Here is a 16,608-nt window from a genome sequence, read left to right on the forward strand (position 1 = left end):
CACCATTCCTCTCTAGCTAAAGGTATTCCTCTCCCCTCCCTGTGCTATTACCCGTCTTGTTTAGGCTCCCTTCCACACAGAACAACCTTTCAATTCTAACACTTACCCTCTTCTAAATCAAATCCCTGATGAAGACTCATTTTCCCTCTAGGACCTCTGAACATTGATTGAAGTGATTGAATTCTCTCTCTGCCATTCAGCTGAGGAGCCTCAAGTGCACAATTTTAACTTCAACCTTTGTCTGGTTATGAAGCATATCACATCCTCGCATCGTTCAGGTTCTCCAGGATAGTCACAGTGACTGTTTTGTGATTTAACTCAGTGATGCTTTGTTAACATCTAGCATAAAACATGATAAACAACAGAAAGTGCATATCCTCTCGGGTCTAGGCAGATCATATATATTTGATAAGGCTAATACGGAGAATTGTTGAAATAAAAACAAGGCATCTTAATCAACAGGGAACAAATAGTTAAACTGTCACTGCGAGGTGGAGAAATAAATCCCAGTTTCAAAGTTTTCAACAAGAGGTTGCTTATATAGAATGAAAAAAAAAGAAACAGGGATATATAACAGGAAACTACAATTTGGCAAGGCATCTTTCTTTGCTTGGCAGCCGTAAGACATTGCACAATTCTAATATCCACTCTTCTAAATAAAAATACATCACTCGCCACAGTCATGCTGGATCACATACAAACTATCCTCATGAGATCAATTCTCAGCAATAACTCTACTTTGTAGTTAGTTACTCGTGCCATTTTAACTGGAAAGATAATTCCATACTAGTTCGAAGTTCCATACAATAATCTTATTGAAACATAATTTGATCTATAAATCAACACAGAACATACTAAACACTCTGTGTCAGAAGGTTATGGATTTAGATAATTCCCTCGTTAAAAAAGGTATGTTTGACAGGATTTATCTTCAAAGCAGTTTAAGATTTTTCAGTTAATAAAATATAAGCTTATCGATGGTTTAATGAAGATGATGGTAGAGTGATAAACAACAGAGACAAGTCACATCTATAGGTGAATCCAAGCCTTCTGTAAACCAGTCCCATTCAGACATCATTATACTTACAGGATGGAAGACTACATCCTGGAAGAGCAGCAGTTCTGAAAAGGACTTAGGAATCATAATGGATAATCATCTAAAATTTACAATCTTTTAATGCAAATAACTGAGACTGAAAGATTTTAAAATGCAATCCTTGGAGGTATAAACAAACAAGCAAAGATATAAACTGAAAGGTTCAAGAATGTACCTGCACATACTACACGCACACAGCAATACCGAAGTTACTACCAGAATGCTGTATGCAGTTCTCACGTCCACGCGTTAGAATGGATTTGAAAACATCTGAAGTTTCAGAAGAGCCGTAAAAGCTTTACAGTTAGAGATATAAGGAACTCCATCTACATAGGTTATTAAAGTTAACATATTTTTATGTGAATAAAGTGAAAGAGTTTAAACCTAGAGTAGTTATTAGTTCTTCTAATAGGCGGCTAGCTATCCGGTGGCCAGCAGCTGTAACTAAACAGTTCCGAAACCAAAGGAGGACTACGAGCATGGAAAATGAACTAGCTGAATCACTCAGGAGACATGGAGAAATCCTCACGCTTGAAGAACCTATATGGAAACTGGCTATCTTTTTTAAAAAGCATGTTCTATTGCACCCAAAAGATACAGACTTCATGATGCAAAAATAACTAGGTTGAATCCTAGAGATAATGAATGGCATGCCAGTCAGATTATTTCATTACCATGGTCACTTCTGGCCTTAAAATCAGCTAGTCTGTATTAGGTAGAAAGCTGCAGTGCGTATAAGAACATTCAAACTAACAGATGATAATATAAACAACTCAAACTACAAATACAGTCAAACAGAATCAAGCAGAGCTGTGTTCATACATCAATGATTTGTATACCTTGCTGTTTCAATTAAAAACTCAAAATTATCCATTACGCCTCCAACTTTTACTTTCATATTTTTAAGTCTGTTTCAATGTATCTGATATTTACATATTATAGTATAATCATACCTACCATACCATGGCTTGGAGTAGGTTAATTGCATAGGAAGATTTACTATGTTTACATTTCTTTTCTTAAATTACTCTTTTTTTCAAAAAGCACAGTAAAGAGTCTGAGGACAAATTATTCAACTGTTTATCATACATAAGACTGCATGACTATAATACAAAGGGCTTGTCTTTTTCATTTAACGTTACAATATACACAGCAAGTCCGGACTAGATCTTACAATCTGAACACAGGTATTTAACCTTTTCCATGCTGTTTATGTTTACAATGCACAGAAGTCCTGTAACCAAACTGTGTAGTAAAGCACACAAAACTGGACTGTAACATAACACAGTGTGCAGAAGCACTGGATTTTGTGGTTTCTTCTTTATGTAGATATTTTTTTAAACTGCTTCATTTTTGGCGCTTGCTAAGGTGTGGCAACCCACGCACGCAAAAATTACCCAGATTTCGTATTACCCTTATATTCCTAGACAGCAGCAAGTACTGGATTCCTTTGTATATTGCTGAACTCAGCATCCTGTTTTTAAGGTGACATCCTTCCAATTCCTGTAAACTTCTCTGAATTACTGAGTTTAAGAAAAAAAGAAAAGAAACAGGAAAAAAAAAAAAAAACACTTTCATCCACAGGGTTGACATGTCGATACAAAAGAAATATGGATCACTTGATTTAAAAAAAAAAAAAAAAAGTGATTTACAAAAAAAATGGTAATCCCAAGTATTCATTCCCATCTATATGGTAGCCAGCTGCTGTGTTGCCACTGTAAGTATATTAAAAAGTCCACCTTTTAGTCTGAAAAATATTACTTAGCCACGTGGAACTGACCAGTGTGAACTCTGAATTTTCTGCTGAATTAACTTTTAAAAGGGCTTACTGGCAGAGGTAGATCACTGCTTCTGTAATATATAATGGGCAAACAGTGTTAATCTGGGATGGGCAGTCACTGAATTGCCCACGTTCTTTCAGATGGTTTTCACTGAGCTTTTATTTATACAACTAAATCTCTGAATGGGCCCATAAATTTCGCAACTGCCAAGCTGACTGTGTTATATTAAGGCAGCATTACCCAAAAATTAGGCACCTGTTAAATACAGCCTGCTAACCTCAGGTCTCATGTGAGTGTCTTGCTTTACTCAGACTATTGTTTTGGACCTGTTCATGCAATCAAGGTCTTGCCTTCAAGTTTACAATTATGTTAATAAGGAATACAAGAATCAACTGCTGGTTTCATAGCTTCTGGATCTAGTGTCCCTTTTACCTTCAGAAGCCTGAACACATTTATAACGTAACAGATGTTATAGTCTTGAAGTAGATGTCAATCTATTATGTTCAGTACACAGATTGCTGTAAATGTATTGGCTATGAATTCAACAACAGTTCCAGTTTTGTTTAAGCAATAGTACAGCCATAATTCTCAACTGACATTTAAAAATGGTCTAGTTACACCTTGTGTCAAAGTGCAGAACTGCTACATTATTGGTTACAGACATCTATGTGCTATAAAAACAGCTTTGGTACAATAAATTATCAAAAAAGAAAATAAATTTTTGTAAAATTCACAGCATAATTGTGAGGCAAAAAAGCAGTCACATAAAATTCTGCATTTTTAAAAATGTTCAGGATGAACAGAAGACGTCTTTGTGCAGAAGTAATGGTGGAGAAACCACGTGCCAAGAAAAAGCAAAAGAAAAAAGTAAAAAGCAGGAAGGGACACAGTTGTAGCTATTTCCATCAAACGCAAACCACTACTCCTGTGACCTTCAACCAATAAGGAAGTCAACTTTATGACACACGCAAAGTGACCTTGCAATACCTTACAATAAGTGGGTCACAAAAGTCTATTTTAAAAGAAAGGCCTCTTGAATTACCCATTCTCTGTGTTTTCAGCATTAAGGACTGTCTGCAAAAGCATGTCCAAAAGTGATTGCATCTGAAATGGTAGGCTCTTCTAACTTAAGAGTCCAAATCCATAAGGCCAAAGGTTTTCCCAAAGACCACCACTTAGACCTCCCCACGACTGGCCAGGACCGACCCGTTGATTGCTTCTCAGTGCACCTTAGTTATGAAACCAGTCATATTTCAATACTAACTGACTGTGGTCTCCAAAATATGAGACGCACAGAATCCCATTACAATTGCTGCTTTGATCCTCAGTAGATTCAGATAAGGAGAGTTCTGATCACCGCCACTTAGCATGCTTAATGTGCCTTACAAACTCCATTACAACCGTCCCTTTTTACAACTGAAGGATATATATTTGTGTAATCTGAAGGTCCCTCTTCCTTACAGTACTGCGTTTCTGTGCCCATGTTTGTTTGGGGAACTAAAAAAAAATATATGTATATATATATTACTCACTCCCCTCCCACCCAAAATCTTCAAAGGGCCTCTTTATAAATCATGTGCAATGTCTTTAAAAAGAAACTAGTTTGCAACTACAGCCAACATTTTAACAATAGCCCCCTGTTGAATGAGACAGAAAAAAAAATAAAAACACCCTCCCCCCAAAAAACAAACTATGACTAGGTTGTGGCAAGTTAAAATGGGGGAAGCAAAAGGTGAACACCACTAAGCTATTCATTAAGGTGGGTCCGGACATGGCTCTTAAAAAAAAAAAAAAAAAAAAAAAAACTTCATTGTCCCTTTGCAATCTTTTCAAGTCTAAAAAAATAGTCAGCTTTGCCCTCCTGTAGCGGTTCAGTGAGTTTATCTCCTTCTGATTCAAGCAGCTTTGCACTTTGTTTTTGGAAAAACACCACTTCTATAAAAACACACAAGAAACAAACTTAGTTTCAGTTTAGTCACGAGCTAGCCACAGGACTTTGCTGAACACAAACTCCTGTCATGGGAGACTCTTCTCTATCAATTCCTTGCCTCATTGCAAGGTGTCCTTCAGTCATGTAATGAGCAGGACCTGTATTAGCAGAAAACTGGTACGTTGGATGTCCAGCTATGCCAGTTTCTTGGCGTGGATTAGAGTAGACTGTTAAATTCATGTCCATAGCTCCATTTTGTCCAAAGTCCAAGGTATTAGCAGCCACTGGGCGGTTCTGATAGGCCTGATTGCCTTGGTTACCAGTAGAGGAGGAAGATGTAGAGGAAGAAGTAGTTGAGGAAGACAGGGATGTCATGGAGTGGTGACTGTGGCCCACCTCCATAGAATCCTGGGTGGAGGAGCTGTTTGTTGGAGAATTGTAGACCCTTGGCCTGGTCCGGCTACCCAAGGCTTGCTGTCCATGATGGTGGTGGTGGTGGTGGTGGTGATGGTGGTGGTGAGAGCTATTTCCGTGATGATGATGTAATGCATTCTGTTGTTGAGGGGTTACATGGAAGGTGGTTTCTTGAACTGGATGGTTTTCAACAGTGACCTGTGTAGGAGCTTCAGTGGCTGTCCAACCAATTGGAGGAGGAAACTGTTGTCGAACCTATGTTAACAGGCGAAACAAAAAGTGGAACGATTAATCAAGTCTATCCATTTATGAGAGACATTAAGCTATTAATGTTTCCGCTAACTTTTGAATCAGTTAACCAATCCTTGCAGTTTCAAAATTAGTCTAGAAATATAATTAGGTAGTTAAAGAGCATGTTTCTACATATAGCTTTAAAAAAAGGTTGCATTCTGTTTTTTTTTTCCAAATAAACAGTTAAAGAAAGTCCAATATGTGACCTTACTACCAAATTAAAGAAGCAGCTTTAAACAACACATTGGTTCTAGGTGTTGTACAAACATTAAGGCCTTAATCTGTGACTAGGGCCTCTGGATACATTTAGCATGCTAAATTAGTATGTTGCAGTTCATATCTTGAACACTATCAACACTATTAGAGGAGTACTACCCACACCTCTGGAAGAACACTGCTGATTAAAGATTATTAAAGTAGCAAGATCTAGCTACACAGCCATTTGTTGAATAAACTAAATTGTCTACTTGGGAGAAGAAGAAACTGTCAGTTGCAAAGAAGCATGTATGATATTCTCTTCTTTTCATGACTGTAATGCATGGTGGCTACTGCTTAATGCCTGTAAAAAGGATTCTACAACTTTAAAAGGGATGAACAGAAAGGGTAAATCACTACAACATTTCGGTTAATGCTCTTCCAGGAACAAATTACGGTAATATACAATAGAACGGAATAGAATGGAATCATAGAATCATTTAGGTTGGAAAAGACCTCCATGATCATCACATCCAACCATTAACCTAGCACTACCACTAATCTGTATTAAGAAAATGAAATTACTGAATCATTTGTAGCTAATAAAGTTCATAATTCACCAGCCATAATGTTGGTGAAGCATATGAACATGGTGAGATGGAAGTAAGAACTTGCGCAGGAGTTCACTGAAGTACAAGCTAGACTTGTTGGGTTGGAAGATACGTAGTTCTGTGTACCCTTACGCCCTGTATAAGGTGACAGCCCCATCTGGCATGTTGCAACTCATACAAAACCTTTGCATCCACAGAATTTATTGGAAATTTTTACAGCTACCTACAGTACTTTTGACTAAGTGAATGACCTAACAAATATACAATAATAAAAATACAAAGGACTACCCAAGAAGGAGACTACACAACACGAGCGTGCTACTGTGGGGGCTCTTCATGGGCTGCAGCCTCCTCTAGGCCACATCCACCTGCTCCACCGGGGGGTCCTCCAAGGCGGGAGGCTGCAGCGTGGAGATCTGCTCCATGTGGGACCCATGGGCTGCAGGGGGACAGCCTGCTCCACCAGGGGCCTCTCTATAGGCCGCACAGGAACTGCTGCTCTGTACCTGGAGCACCTCCTGCCTTCCTGCTGCAGTGACCTTGGGGGCTGCAGGGTTATTTCTACATTTTCTCACCTCTCTCTCCCAGCTGCTGTTGTGCAACTTTTCCTACTCCCTCCCCTTTCTTCAACGTGCTCTCCCAGAGGCCCACCCAGTGTCACTCCCTGTCTCAGCTCTGGCCAGCAGCAGGTCCCTTTTGGAGCAGCTGGAACTGGCTCTGCTCTGACATGGGGCAGCTGCTGGGCTCTGCTCACAGAGGTCACCCCCACACCTCCCCGGTTCCAAAACCTTGCCATGTAAACCTAATACAACTACTTTTAGGGATTTAATATTCTCAGGAAAAAAAAAAAAACATACATATAAATCAGACAAAGCTCTACTTGTGCATACCTGTGGGCTGTGTGTTTCACAGTCCATAGCTTGAACAGCAGCAGTGAAGTGTCCACCACTATGTCGATGCTGGTGTGTGGGGTCTGACCGTGCCCTTCCACTGTTGCTTGTCCCAGAAGATCCACCTATAAAGTCACAGCAGCACAAGAGATACAAAATTTACAGTAAGCTGTAGAACAATGATGGCATAAAGATTTAAATAGCTTCAAGATAAAAAACAGAGGACCTATCACTCAAATTTTTGTAAATCTACTTATAACTTTTCATTGGAGCAGTTACTTGATCCAGCCAAGAAACAAATGCCAAACAAAACTCTGTCATCTGGGACAGACTCCTTCGACACGATTAGGAAATATAATTTAATAAGAAAACCTCACCTGAGCTTGAAGATGTACTAGAGGTGGTTCCTGAAGACTGTGACTGCTCCATGGCAGGACTCGTAGACACACTGTTGCTTGTGTTGGTACCTTCGTCTGCCGTTTTCTTAAAGAAACTATGCTGAAGGGCGTAGTAAGGTTGAATTCGTGTCTTAGGGTCATAATCAAGCATCCTTAAGATGAGGTCTTTGAACTTCAAGTAGTCAGCTACAGTATGACCCGATTCCCCAGCACGACGTCCACCTGGTCCTCCTGTTTCAACTCCGAGTATATTATGAAGCTTACGAGTTCCAGGTGGTTTGTATTCCTGTTAAGAAATTAGAAATTAATTGAAATCAAGTTACACACCAAGCCTTGGATGTGCGTAGTTTAAACACGCCATAAAAGTGAAGCAGTCAAATCAAAGGAAGAAACTATTCAACACTATAGAAAGTGTTACTTAATCAACCCGTCTTACAACTCAGAATAATAATCAGTAACAATAAAGCTACATTTTTAGTAAGACAATGTAAATCAAAGTAATATGTCACCATTTTTTAATTTATTCTTTTTAAAGGGATAGTCCATACTGTCATCCTAATTATATAACCTACCCTTTTTCCATCTTTGGTCTTCTTCAAGTTCCACGTGCCATCTGGCAACTTCTCAAAGAACTTCCTTGCTTTTGGTGCTTGGTCAAGGATATGGGCAGGCGGTATCCCCAAAACTTCCACTATTTTATTCATTTGATCCACCTGTTCCGCAGGAAGAATATTTATGAATAACATGGGACATATTGATGAGTAGTGCAATGGAGTCCAATATTCTACAGTCACGTGGGTAGCATATGTTAACTACCCACACTAGTTAAGTTCTGAATTAATTTCAAGTTTAATAAAAGTTCAATATTAACTAAATAAATTAGTGAACAAGGAGCTGTGGGGAAGATCAGAGTAGAAGTGAACCCAAAAACATAAAGTTATTACCAGGCAATTTAGAATTCTAACAAAAGACATTGCTATTACTGATGTTTATGAATTTTAGAATTATTAGACTTCCCTAATTTAACCATTATAATAACAGATGAGTATCATTATCAGAATGAACAAAAAAGATCAAATTATTTGTACTGTATAATAGCTGCATACCTCATTTGCCCCACTAAAAAGAGGCTCTCCAGTGTGCATCTCAACTAAAATACACCCAAGGGACCACATATCAATTGCAAGATCATAAGGCATTCCCAGTAGCACCTCTGGTGATCGATAAAAACGACTCTGGATATATTGGTATATCTGAAATAAAAGCATTTGAAGATAATACACAGCATCCAAAAAGCATTATTATGGTTCTATATTACGAAACAGAATTACAATAAAATACACTTTCAGTGTGGGGAAAGCAAAGACAAGGTATTAGTGATACTAAAAGCATATTACAAATTTATAAAAAATATTTAAATGTTAATTATTAGAAAAATACTAACTCTTGCTCACAAAAAAAAAGTGCAAATTCACTCACAATTACAACACTTTACAGTTGATGAGTGTAATCTCATGCAATTACAGATAATTGTACAACAGAATTTTCGTTTGGTAACGTTCAAATAAAAACTATTCCAGAAGCCACATCAGAATCACATAACACTTCAGACAAAACCAACAATTAAAAAAAAATCAAAATCAACAATTTTGTTGTCATGAAATGAAATTACCAGGTGATTCCAGCTGGAATCACCCCCAACTATCCAGCTCATTTCACAAGTCAGAAATTTCAGTCTTGATCCTAGATCTGAAGACTGGCTTAAACATAAGCATATACAAAAAGAAACAAAGCAAAACAAACAAAAAAGAAAGATCTTAAAAAAAAAAAAAAAAAAATCTCCAAAACCCTTAAAAAGAAAGCAACCAAAGAAAAATATTCCAAACAGAACTGTACTTTATATTTTAATTAACACAAAATTTTATCAAGCACTTTCCACAAAGGTGCCAATGTTTACTTACTTCCATTTTCTGTGAAATTGCACAAAGGTTTTTTTTAAATTGTGCTTCCTAGCACTTCAAAATTATCTTATTATTGACCTATACAATCTAGATCTCATTTGTCTTCCCTTCATTTTCTTCCTAGGCTCAGATATCTCTACTTAATAGAGAAAATGAACTGTATTAATCCTAAATTTGTGCCTCACTACTTTCTACTCAGTCAATCCATTAAGTTTTTTAATTCTCTTCATAAAGTGATATCATCTTCTTTATTACTATTCATATTTCTTGAACTGACATCTCTTTTGCAATTGCTGCAGATTTACAGCAAGTCTGATTTAGCAGGTGTTTTGTTTGTTTGTTTAATACCCAGTTTTCTCAAAGCAAAAGAATATCAAGGATTATCATTCATAAATTTATAGATAAAACCACCACAGGACAGGCACACAGCTGACCTGGCAAGGTTCAAAAGCCTCTTTTCAAGGAATAAAAAAAAAAAAAAAAAAGTGGAAGTCTAATTTCTGTCTACAGAAGTTTCTTTACCTCTCTAGCTAACAATCTGTATTCAGTGCAAACAAATAAAGCTAAGGTACCCTAAATACTGGCAGTCAATCATTCCATCAAAAATAGGATTCATTCAACCAAAAATGTGTCTATTGGTATTATTAGACTATACCGTGCACAATGAACAGTATGTCCTGATGAACTTTTCAATGAACTGTCAGTGCAAATTAAACATTTGAGGAATACGATTCTTTTTCCTAAAGAATCCGGTCTTTGGCATCCAAGCATAATTGCTTATGGTTTTAATAGCTGTTGTATATACTTTAATGTTTCTTGAAGTAAATACAGAGCTAGTTGACTATGCTAGACAGAAACTAACAGCTCAAATAAAAAACGCACTCATCCTCAAAGTACATAAACAACGGGATACAAATACAAATATGTCGGACAGTTATTGATTAGGCTATATCTACCCTAATATAAAGAAAATATTTTCCTGGATTTGTCCTGGAAACACTTTGCATGTGTGCATCTTTACTCATAGTAGTAACACCAGTGAACTCAATCCAATCTTCCCACAGTTTTACTAAAGTGTTTGTAAAAATGGGGTTAGTTATAAGCAGTATCTTTAAGAGCCAAATACTATACTATACTGTCTCAATTCACAGATAGTGTCTTATCTCCATGGCCCTCTAAATAGGTAACATATTAAAGTGGAAGAAACTAAATGCATCATGGGATAAGAAAATAATAAAGAAGTATTATATTTGAGAGCACTGCACCACTGCAGACCTCTACAATCAAGTGATGATGCAACTTTCATTAATATCGCATAAGAATATAATCAAGGAGAAAAGAAAGATGGAAAGTTTATCACATGTATCCAGTAACAGCTTAATTAGAATTTCTACCAATACACACCCTCTGTCCAAGTTGACATGAACTGCCAAAATCAACAATCTTGATGGCGCTTCGTTTGGGGTTACAGAGCAGGATATTCTCAGGTTTTAGGTCACAGTGAATGATACTAAGTTCAGGAGTCGCCAGAAAAAGCAGTGCAGTGCACATTTGCTGTGCAAATTTTCTTGTCAGATTCAATGAGACACCTCTGAAGTTGGTGTTCCGCAACAGATCATACAGATTGTAGGACAGCATTTCAAAGACTAAGCAGAGATGGTTTCGGAACATGAAGTGGCGCTTCAAATGCACTTTAAAAAAGAGAAGAAAATGGTTAATACATATGCTGTGTGGTACGTATTACATACAAATTACAATACAAAGCTTCAATGTTTCAGTCAATATGCAGGAGATTGACCTGTAAGATAATATTGTGTTGTTTTTTTTCTAGATCTATTATTATTTATAAAGCATTTCTGCTATGCCCAGGGTATGGGTTGTTGGATTTCTTCATATATATTAAGTGTCCTCAGGTGTAACTCGGTAAAGCTACATTAGCCAAAAAAATGATTTAAAATATAGAAGAGAGATTTTTCAAAATGAATATATCAGTCCCCTATTAGCAAAGGCAAAAAAAAAAAAATCGTGGTAAATAAAAATAACATAGAATTCCAAACAACATTAAATTCAGATTAAGTGGAGGACTACAGCGATATTCACAACTAATCTTTGTCTTCAATAAATTAGCAACAGCCCTATCTAAGTAAAAACATCAGCAAAAAAGACAAGCAGCAGTACAAATTGAGCACAAAACAATCTTAATCACGAGACTTTGGGCCTTTTCCAGTGAAGAGTTCATTTCTCCACCCTCCTAAAACTAAAATTGTATTTAAGTCCAAGCAGACTGGAAAAAAGTGTACATACAATAGCATTCTCAACAATAAAGCAGATATCACACTTTGGATTAAATTATGTATTAGTAATTCCCTTTACATTTGAAATTTACATTTACAGAGAAATTATTTGAATGCCAGAGTAATTTAAAACATATTATTGCAATTTATAAATCATGTCTTCAATAGACTACTTCAATTAATAAAATCAATCACGATCCCAAAGGCATTACATTCAACCAGACATAATTTCAAAATTATGAAAGCAACAAACCCAATCCAAGTCTAATCAATCAGTTTCATGAAATACGTGAAAAAAAAAATCATCTTTTTAGAAGCAAGCAGGGTTTTTATTCAGGTTGGTCTCCGCAAGCAGAAGAAAATTTAAATAGGAAAAAAAAAAAAACATTGCAATCTTCAGATAAACAGCAATACAGCCCCTCTTTGTCACAATAAAATCTTGAACCAATATTAGCACGATCAGCATTCAGACTTTCAGATAAGGTAATTACATGGTGTCCCAGCAAGTTTTATTTTCCTCATTATTATTATCCAGTTATTCACGTGTCCCTCACAACTAACCTGTAATGATATCATTTGCTTCCATCCTGATGCCAATTCCTGTCTATTTCCATTATTTAGACCTTTTGCATTTTCTCATCTTTAATGTATTTCCAATACCCTACCACCACAAAAGCACCAGCACCTTTTCATGTCCTTGTGGTCCTCCTGCACCATATACCCCTTCCTCCCCACAGCACCTCGCTGAACCTGCCAACTTGGCAAGAAACACCACATACTCTGACTAATTTTCAACTACCAGCAAGCTACTTGGCCAGCTCTTCCAGTACCACCTGCAGTGTCACACAGCTCAAATAGTCTGGGTAAGAGCTGAACTTCCCAAACCTTTCCTGCAGTGAAGACATCACATTTGAACATTTATCTTCCACTCTGCTACCTTGAAACTTGAATACCGTAATGTATTCTTACACTCCTCTAGAAGCTACTAGAGAAGACCTGGCAGAAGTACAAGCAGTTACACTTTATGTCATTAAAAATCAAGGTAAAAATCTGTATCCTGCAGTCCAGTCTCCTAACTTAACCACACACATCTTGAAGTCTTCATTTTACACCACACACTGTGTTGTAATACTTGCAATGCTTTCAGCATTATTCAGCCACTCTCAGCACCATGCACCTGCAAGTCTATGCAACGGTAAAGTGAAGCACCTATAGATGTCAGTTTAGGCATCTCATGCAATATATGGTATTCATTCAAAACATGATCTCTTTGCCTTTTTTTTTTTTTTTGACCTTTACGAACACTGCCAGTGTTTGTTAAATACCGTGATAAAAAGAAAAGGGGAACTACTGAAATGTATCTTAACAGATTCAGAAATCAACTGGATACAAGCATAAAACTATTATAGTTAGTTGTGTCTGCTAAACAAAAGCAGGATTTCATTTCTCTATTGCTTGAAATTATCTTTTTTCTTTCTTTTTTTGCTTAAATACTGTGCTTTATGTTAAACCATCTCTTGTTAAGTCACACAGTTAGATACACAAAGTTTTAGTCAAATCTCATTTTATGTGGTGATATACACTTTCTAAAAATCTAAAACTTCAAGAGTTCGTTTATTCAGCAATGGCTATAGTCTTCTTATTTGCCCCATATTAATCTGAAACTGCTTCTGTCTTTAACATTCCTGAAATATCTTTTTGATATAGTAGGGTGCAAAGTTTAGTTTCTGTTTTATATAGGCATGTTCCTAATAGAGTTAAAAATACACTAAAAACTTTTAAACTGTATACATAAAATGTTTTATAAAGATAATACTCCATAAAAAAGTGAAAATGTAACTGAATAGTCATCAGATAATTTAACAGCCATGTGTATTAACATTATTTTAAGGGTTTCTTTATAAAGTGCAGAAAGAAAAATTAGTGATCCAACATATACATGCAAACCTGAAGAGTACAGTTGTTAGTATTTCAACTCCTGCAAACTAAGATAAAAATGTTTAAAATCAGTTTCATTTCTTAAATTATTATCTTTCACAGTTTTCCATCTCTCTTTACAACATGCTGTCCTTCCATCACATTTTTGCCCAATACTCCACTTCAGAGAACAGACAGGATTTAATAAACTTTTTACCTGAGCTGACCAACTTATTTCATCATGACTACAAACTTCAATTAGCATTACGATAATAACCTCAAGGAATAGCATGACAGTCTACAGGAACAGTCAGAATTATAAGCTTTAGAAATATTTTCTGAGATCTAAACAGGCAAGTCTTAACTATTACAGAAGTTTTATCTCAGTTTTGTTACATGAAATTTTGAGCTTTTCAAACAAGCACAATCAAAAAATAATGAACAAGCTAGCCATAAAACTACTTATTTCATATTATCTGTTATCCCAAAACTTTTTATATGTTTTTCTTCTAAATCTAGTCCTGCTGTAAAGCAATCTGCTGTTTATGCAAGGTAATTTACACTGAAAACTATGATTAAAAGTTGTATTATTTCATTTTGTTAGCACCAAAAACATTAGTTGCAGCACCCTACACTATATATCAAAACCTAAAATACCAATAATTTGATGAAATAAAAAATAAGAAAAATATCTGAATACCTATGTAGTACTTCATCTCAGTGTCATGTTTGTTCATAAGCTCAAGCAGTCGCACTTCAATCTGGGCTTGGTTTAGGAAAGCTTTCTTATTTTTTATTATTTTTATAGCCACCCACTCCTGTTCCACTCGATCATAAGCCTTTACAACCTGAAAGAAAAAAGACAAACATGTAAGTCATCTCTCTGCTTCACTTTCCAAAATTCTGCAAAACCCTTTTTAAACATACCAGAAATTACAGAAGTTTTTTACAACTTTTGTTCTTTCCAGTTGATTTTCTTCCTAGATGCTACAACAAAACCACAACTGATAACATGGAGTTTATTGTAGTGACGTTGCAAAACAGAGCAAAGGCTTCACTGAGCTGGACTAAGGCAAGTATTGTACCCAAATGCAAGTAGTAAATCAACAAAAACAATATTGTAAAATGACTTGCAGAACACAAAATAAAATAAAATAAAATAAAATAAAATAAAATAAAATAAAATAAAATAAAATAAAATAAAATAAAATAAAATAAAATAAAATAAAATAAAATAAAATAAAATAAAAGCTCTATCCTCCTTCCAGACTTTTTCTTCAAGCCTTGGCTACAAATACCAATAGTAAAAACAAACCTTACTGTAAAGAATAGGTTATCCCTAGCATTAGACCACTGTTTTAAAACAAAAACCCAAAACAAATAGCTAAAAATGTGAAACGATGACAAAAGGCTGAAGATTTGCTCATTTGCAAAGCACATTAACAGTCTAAATATACTGAAGTATATTCAAACATTATATGTGGTAACAAGAAACAGCACAAAATACAAATGCCTTGAGCAGGCACTTCAGCATACTAGAATTAAGAAAAAGGGAGCTGAATTTCAAAATGAAATAAGAATGGCACTTTAAATGATATGCATATTATCATTCACACAAATTACAGATTGCACAGCTGATATACATTACCTGTCCAAAGGATCCTTTGCCTATTAAGGAGTCAATTTCATAACGATCCATCCACTTCTCCCCATTTTTTACAATATAGTCATAGTTGTCATCATCATAGCCATCATTGTAAACTTTTCGCTCCTTTTTGTGACTGGAATCATCTCCTTGGCCCTGTTGATGCCGCCGTTTTTTTTTTGCATAGTAAACCTAAACATGAAAAGTATATTGCTTACTCAGTTACCTTTGAAAATACAGAGCTATATCAAGCCAGCTCTATTTCAAAAATGTTAGTGATTTGTATTGTGGATCCTTCAAACAAACAACTTCAAAAATGATATTACTCAAGATGGAGGGGGGGGGGCAACAAGGGAGTGGGGGCAATAGGCTAGATTCTCTCTCTCCTTTACTGTCCTACATGTAACAGAAACAAACTTTTTTTGGGACACAATGTAACAGGTATAGAAATACTTCTGTACTTTGCAGTCATTTTAAGCTCTAATAAAATAATGTACAATTTCTTTAATTTACGGTCAAATGAGCAGTTCACTCTGCAAGAAAGTATCCAAAACAATGGCAGTAGAAGATGCAGTAAAATTGACAGAAAATGTACTTAATAACATAATTCAAACAACAAATTCATATCAATACACAAAACAAAGATAGCTGGAGCCATTACCTCATTAATATGCTTGTATGTTTTAATCAAATCTACGGAGAGTTTCCTCAAAGGAGCAGTAGCTGGATCACGGAAAGTTTGGGGCATTCGCCTCTGTAATATGATAATATTAGATATTAGAAATAAGCATCAACTTCAATTATATTTAATAACTTCAACAAATTGAGATAATCTTCACAGAAATGAGCTTTTTCATTGTAACATCTTTTTTATTTGAGCTGACAAAGAAAAGAAAGGCAAATACAGGAATCAAAGAAAATAACATTTAGTGCACTTACTTTTTAATACATATATTCAACAATAAATAAATAAATCCCAAGATGCCTACCTCTCCTCAGTATACCTAACAGGCTTAATCCCTATAAACAGTCTTCTTTAGTTAAAAATAAGTCTCATTTGATAACACAGAGTAGTAACATGCTGACATTCCTGCTTTACCTCACGACTGATACATGGGCTGTAAGTGTATTTAATGTACAGCCGCATTCAAACCACAAATGGAAGTTAACGAGTATGCCTTCTGG

General features: G+C 35.9%; 1 protein-coding gene across 4 annotated transcripts in view; it reads right to left on the reverse strand.

Moving 5' to 3' along the window:
* Nucleotides 1-369: 369 nt before the first annotated feature.
* DYRK1A (dual specificity tyrosine phosphorylation regulated kinase 1A) overlaps nucleotides 370-16,608 on the reverse strand; it is a 91,466-nt gene continuing 75,227 nt past the window's right edge. For all 4 annotated transcript variants that reach the window (XM_084528865.1, XM_084528864.1, XM_084528862.1 and 1 more), the window contains 9 exons: nucleotides 16,085-16,177; nucleotides 15,427-15,615; nucleotides 14,479-14,626; nucleotides 10,972-11,258; nucleotides 8,713-8,859; nucleotides 8,179-8,319; nucleotides 7,586-7,892; nucleotides 7,209-7,333; nucleotides 370-5,476 (listed from right to left, as the gene is read on the reverse strand). In XM_084528865.1, coding sequence (XP_084384991.1) covers nucleotides 4,853-5,476; nucleotides 7,209-7,333; nucleotides 7,586-7,892; nucleotides 8,179-8,319; nucleotides 8,713-8,859; nucleotides 10,972-11,258; nucleotides 14,479-14,626; nucleotides 15,427-15,615; nucleotides 16,085-16,177 — 2,061 coding nt within the window. In that variant the 3' untranslated portion in view covers nucleotides 370-4,852. The remainder of the gene's footprint in view (nucleotides 5,477-7,208; nucleotides 7,334-7,585; nucleotides 7,893-8,178; nucleotides 8,320-8,712; nucleotides 8,860-10,971; nucleotides 11,259-14,478; nucleotides 14,627-15,426; nucleotides 15,616-16,084; nucleotides 16,178-16,608) is intronic.

The sequence above is a fragment of the Aythya ferina genome (genome assembly GCF_964211825.1).
Source record: "Aythya ferina genome assembly, chromosome: 1".
Lineage (NCBI taxonomy): Eukaryota > Metazoa > Chordata > Aves > Anseriformes > Anatidae > Aythya > Aythya ferina.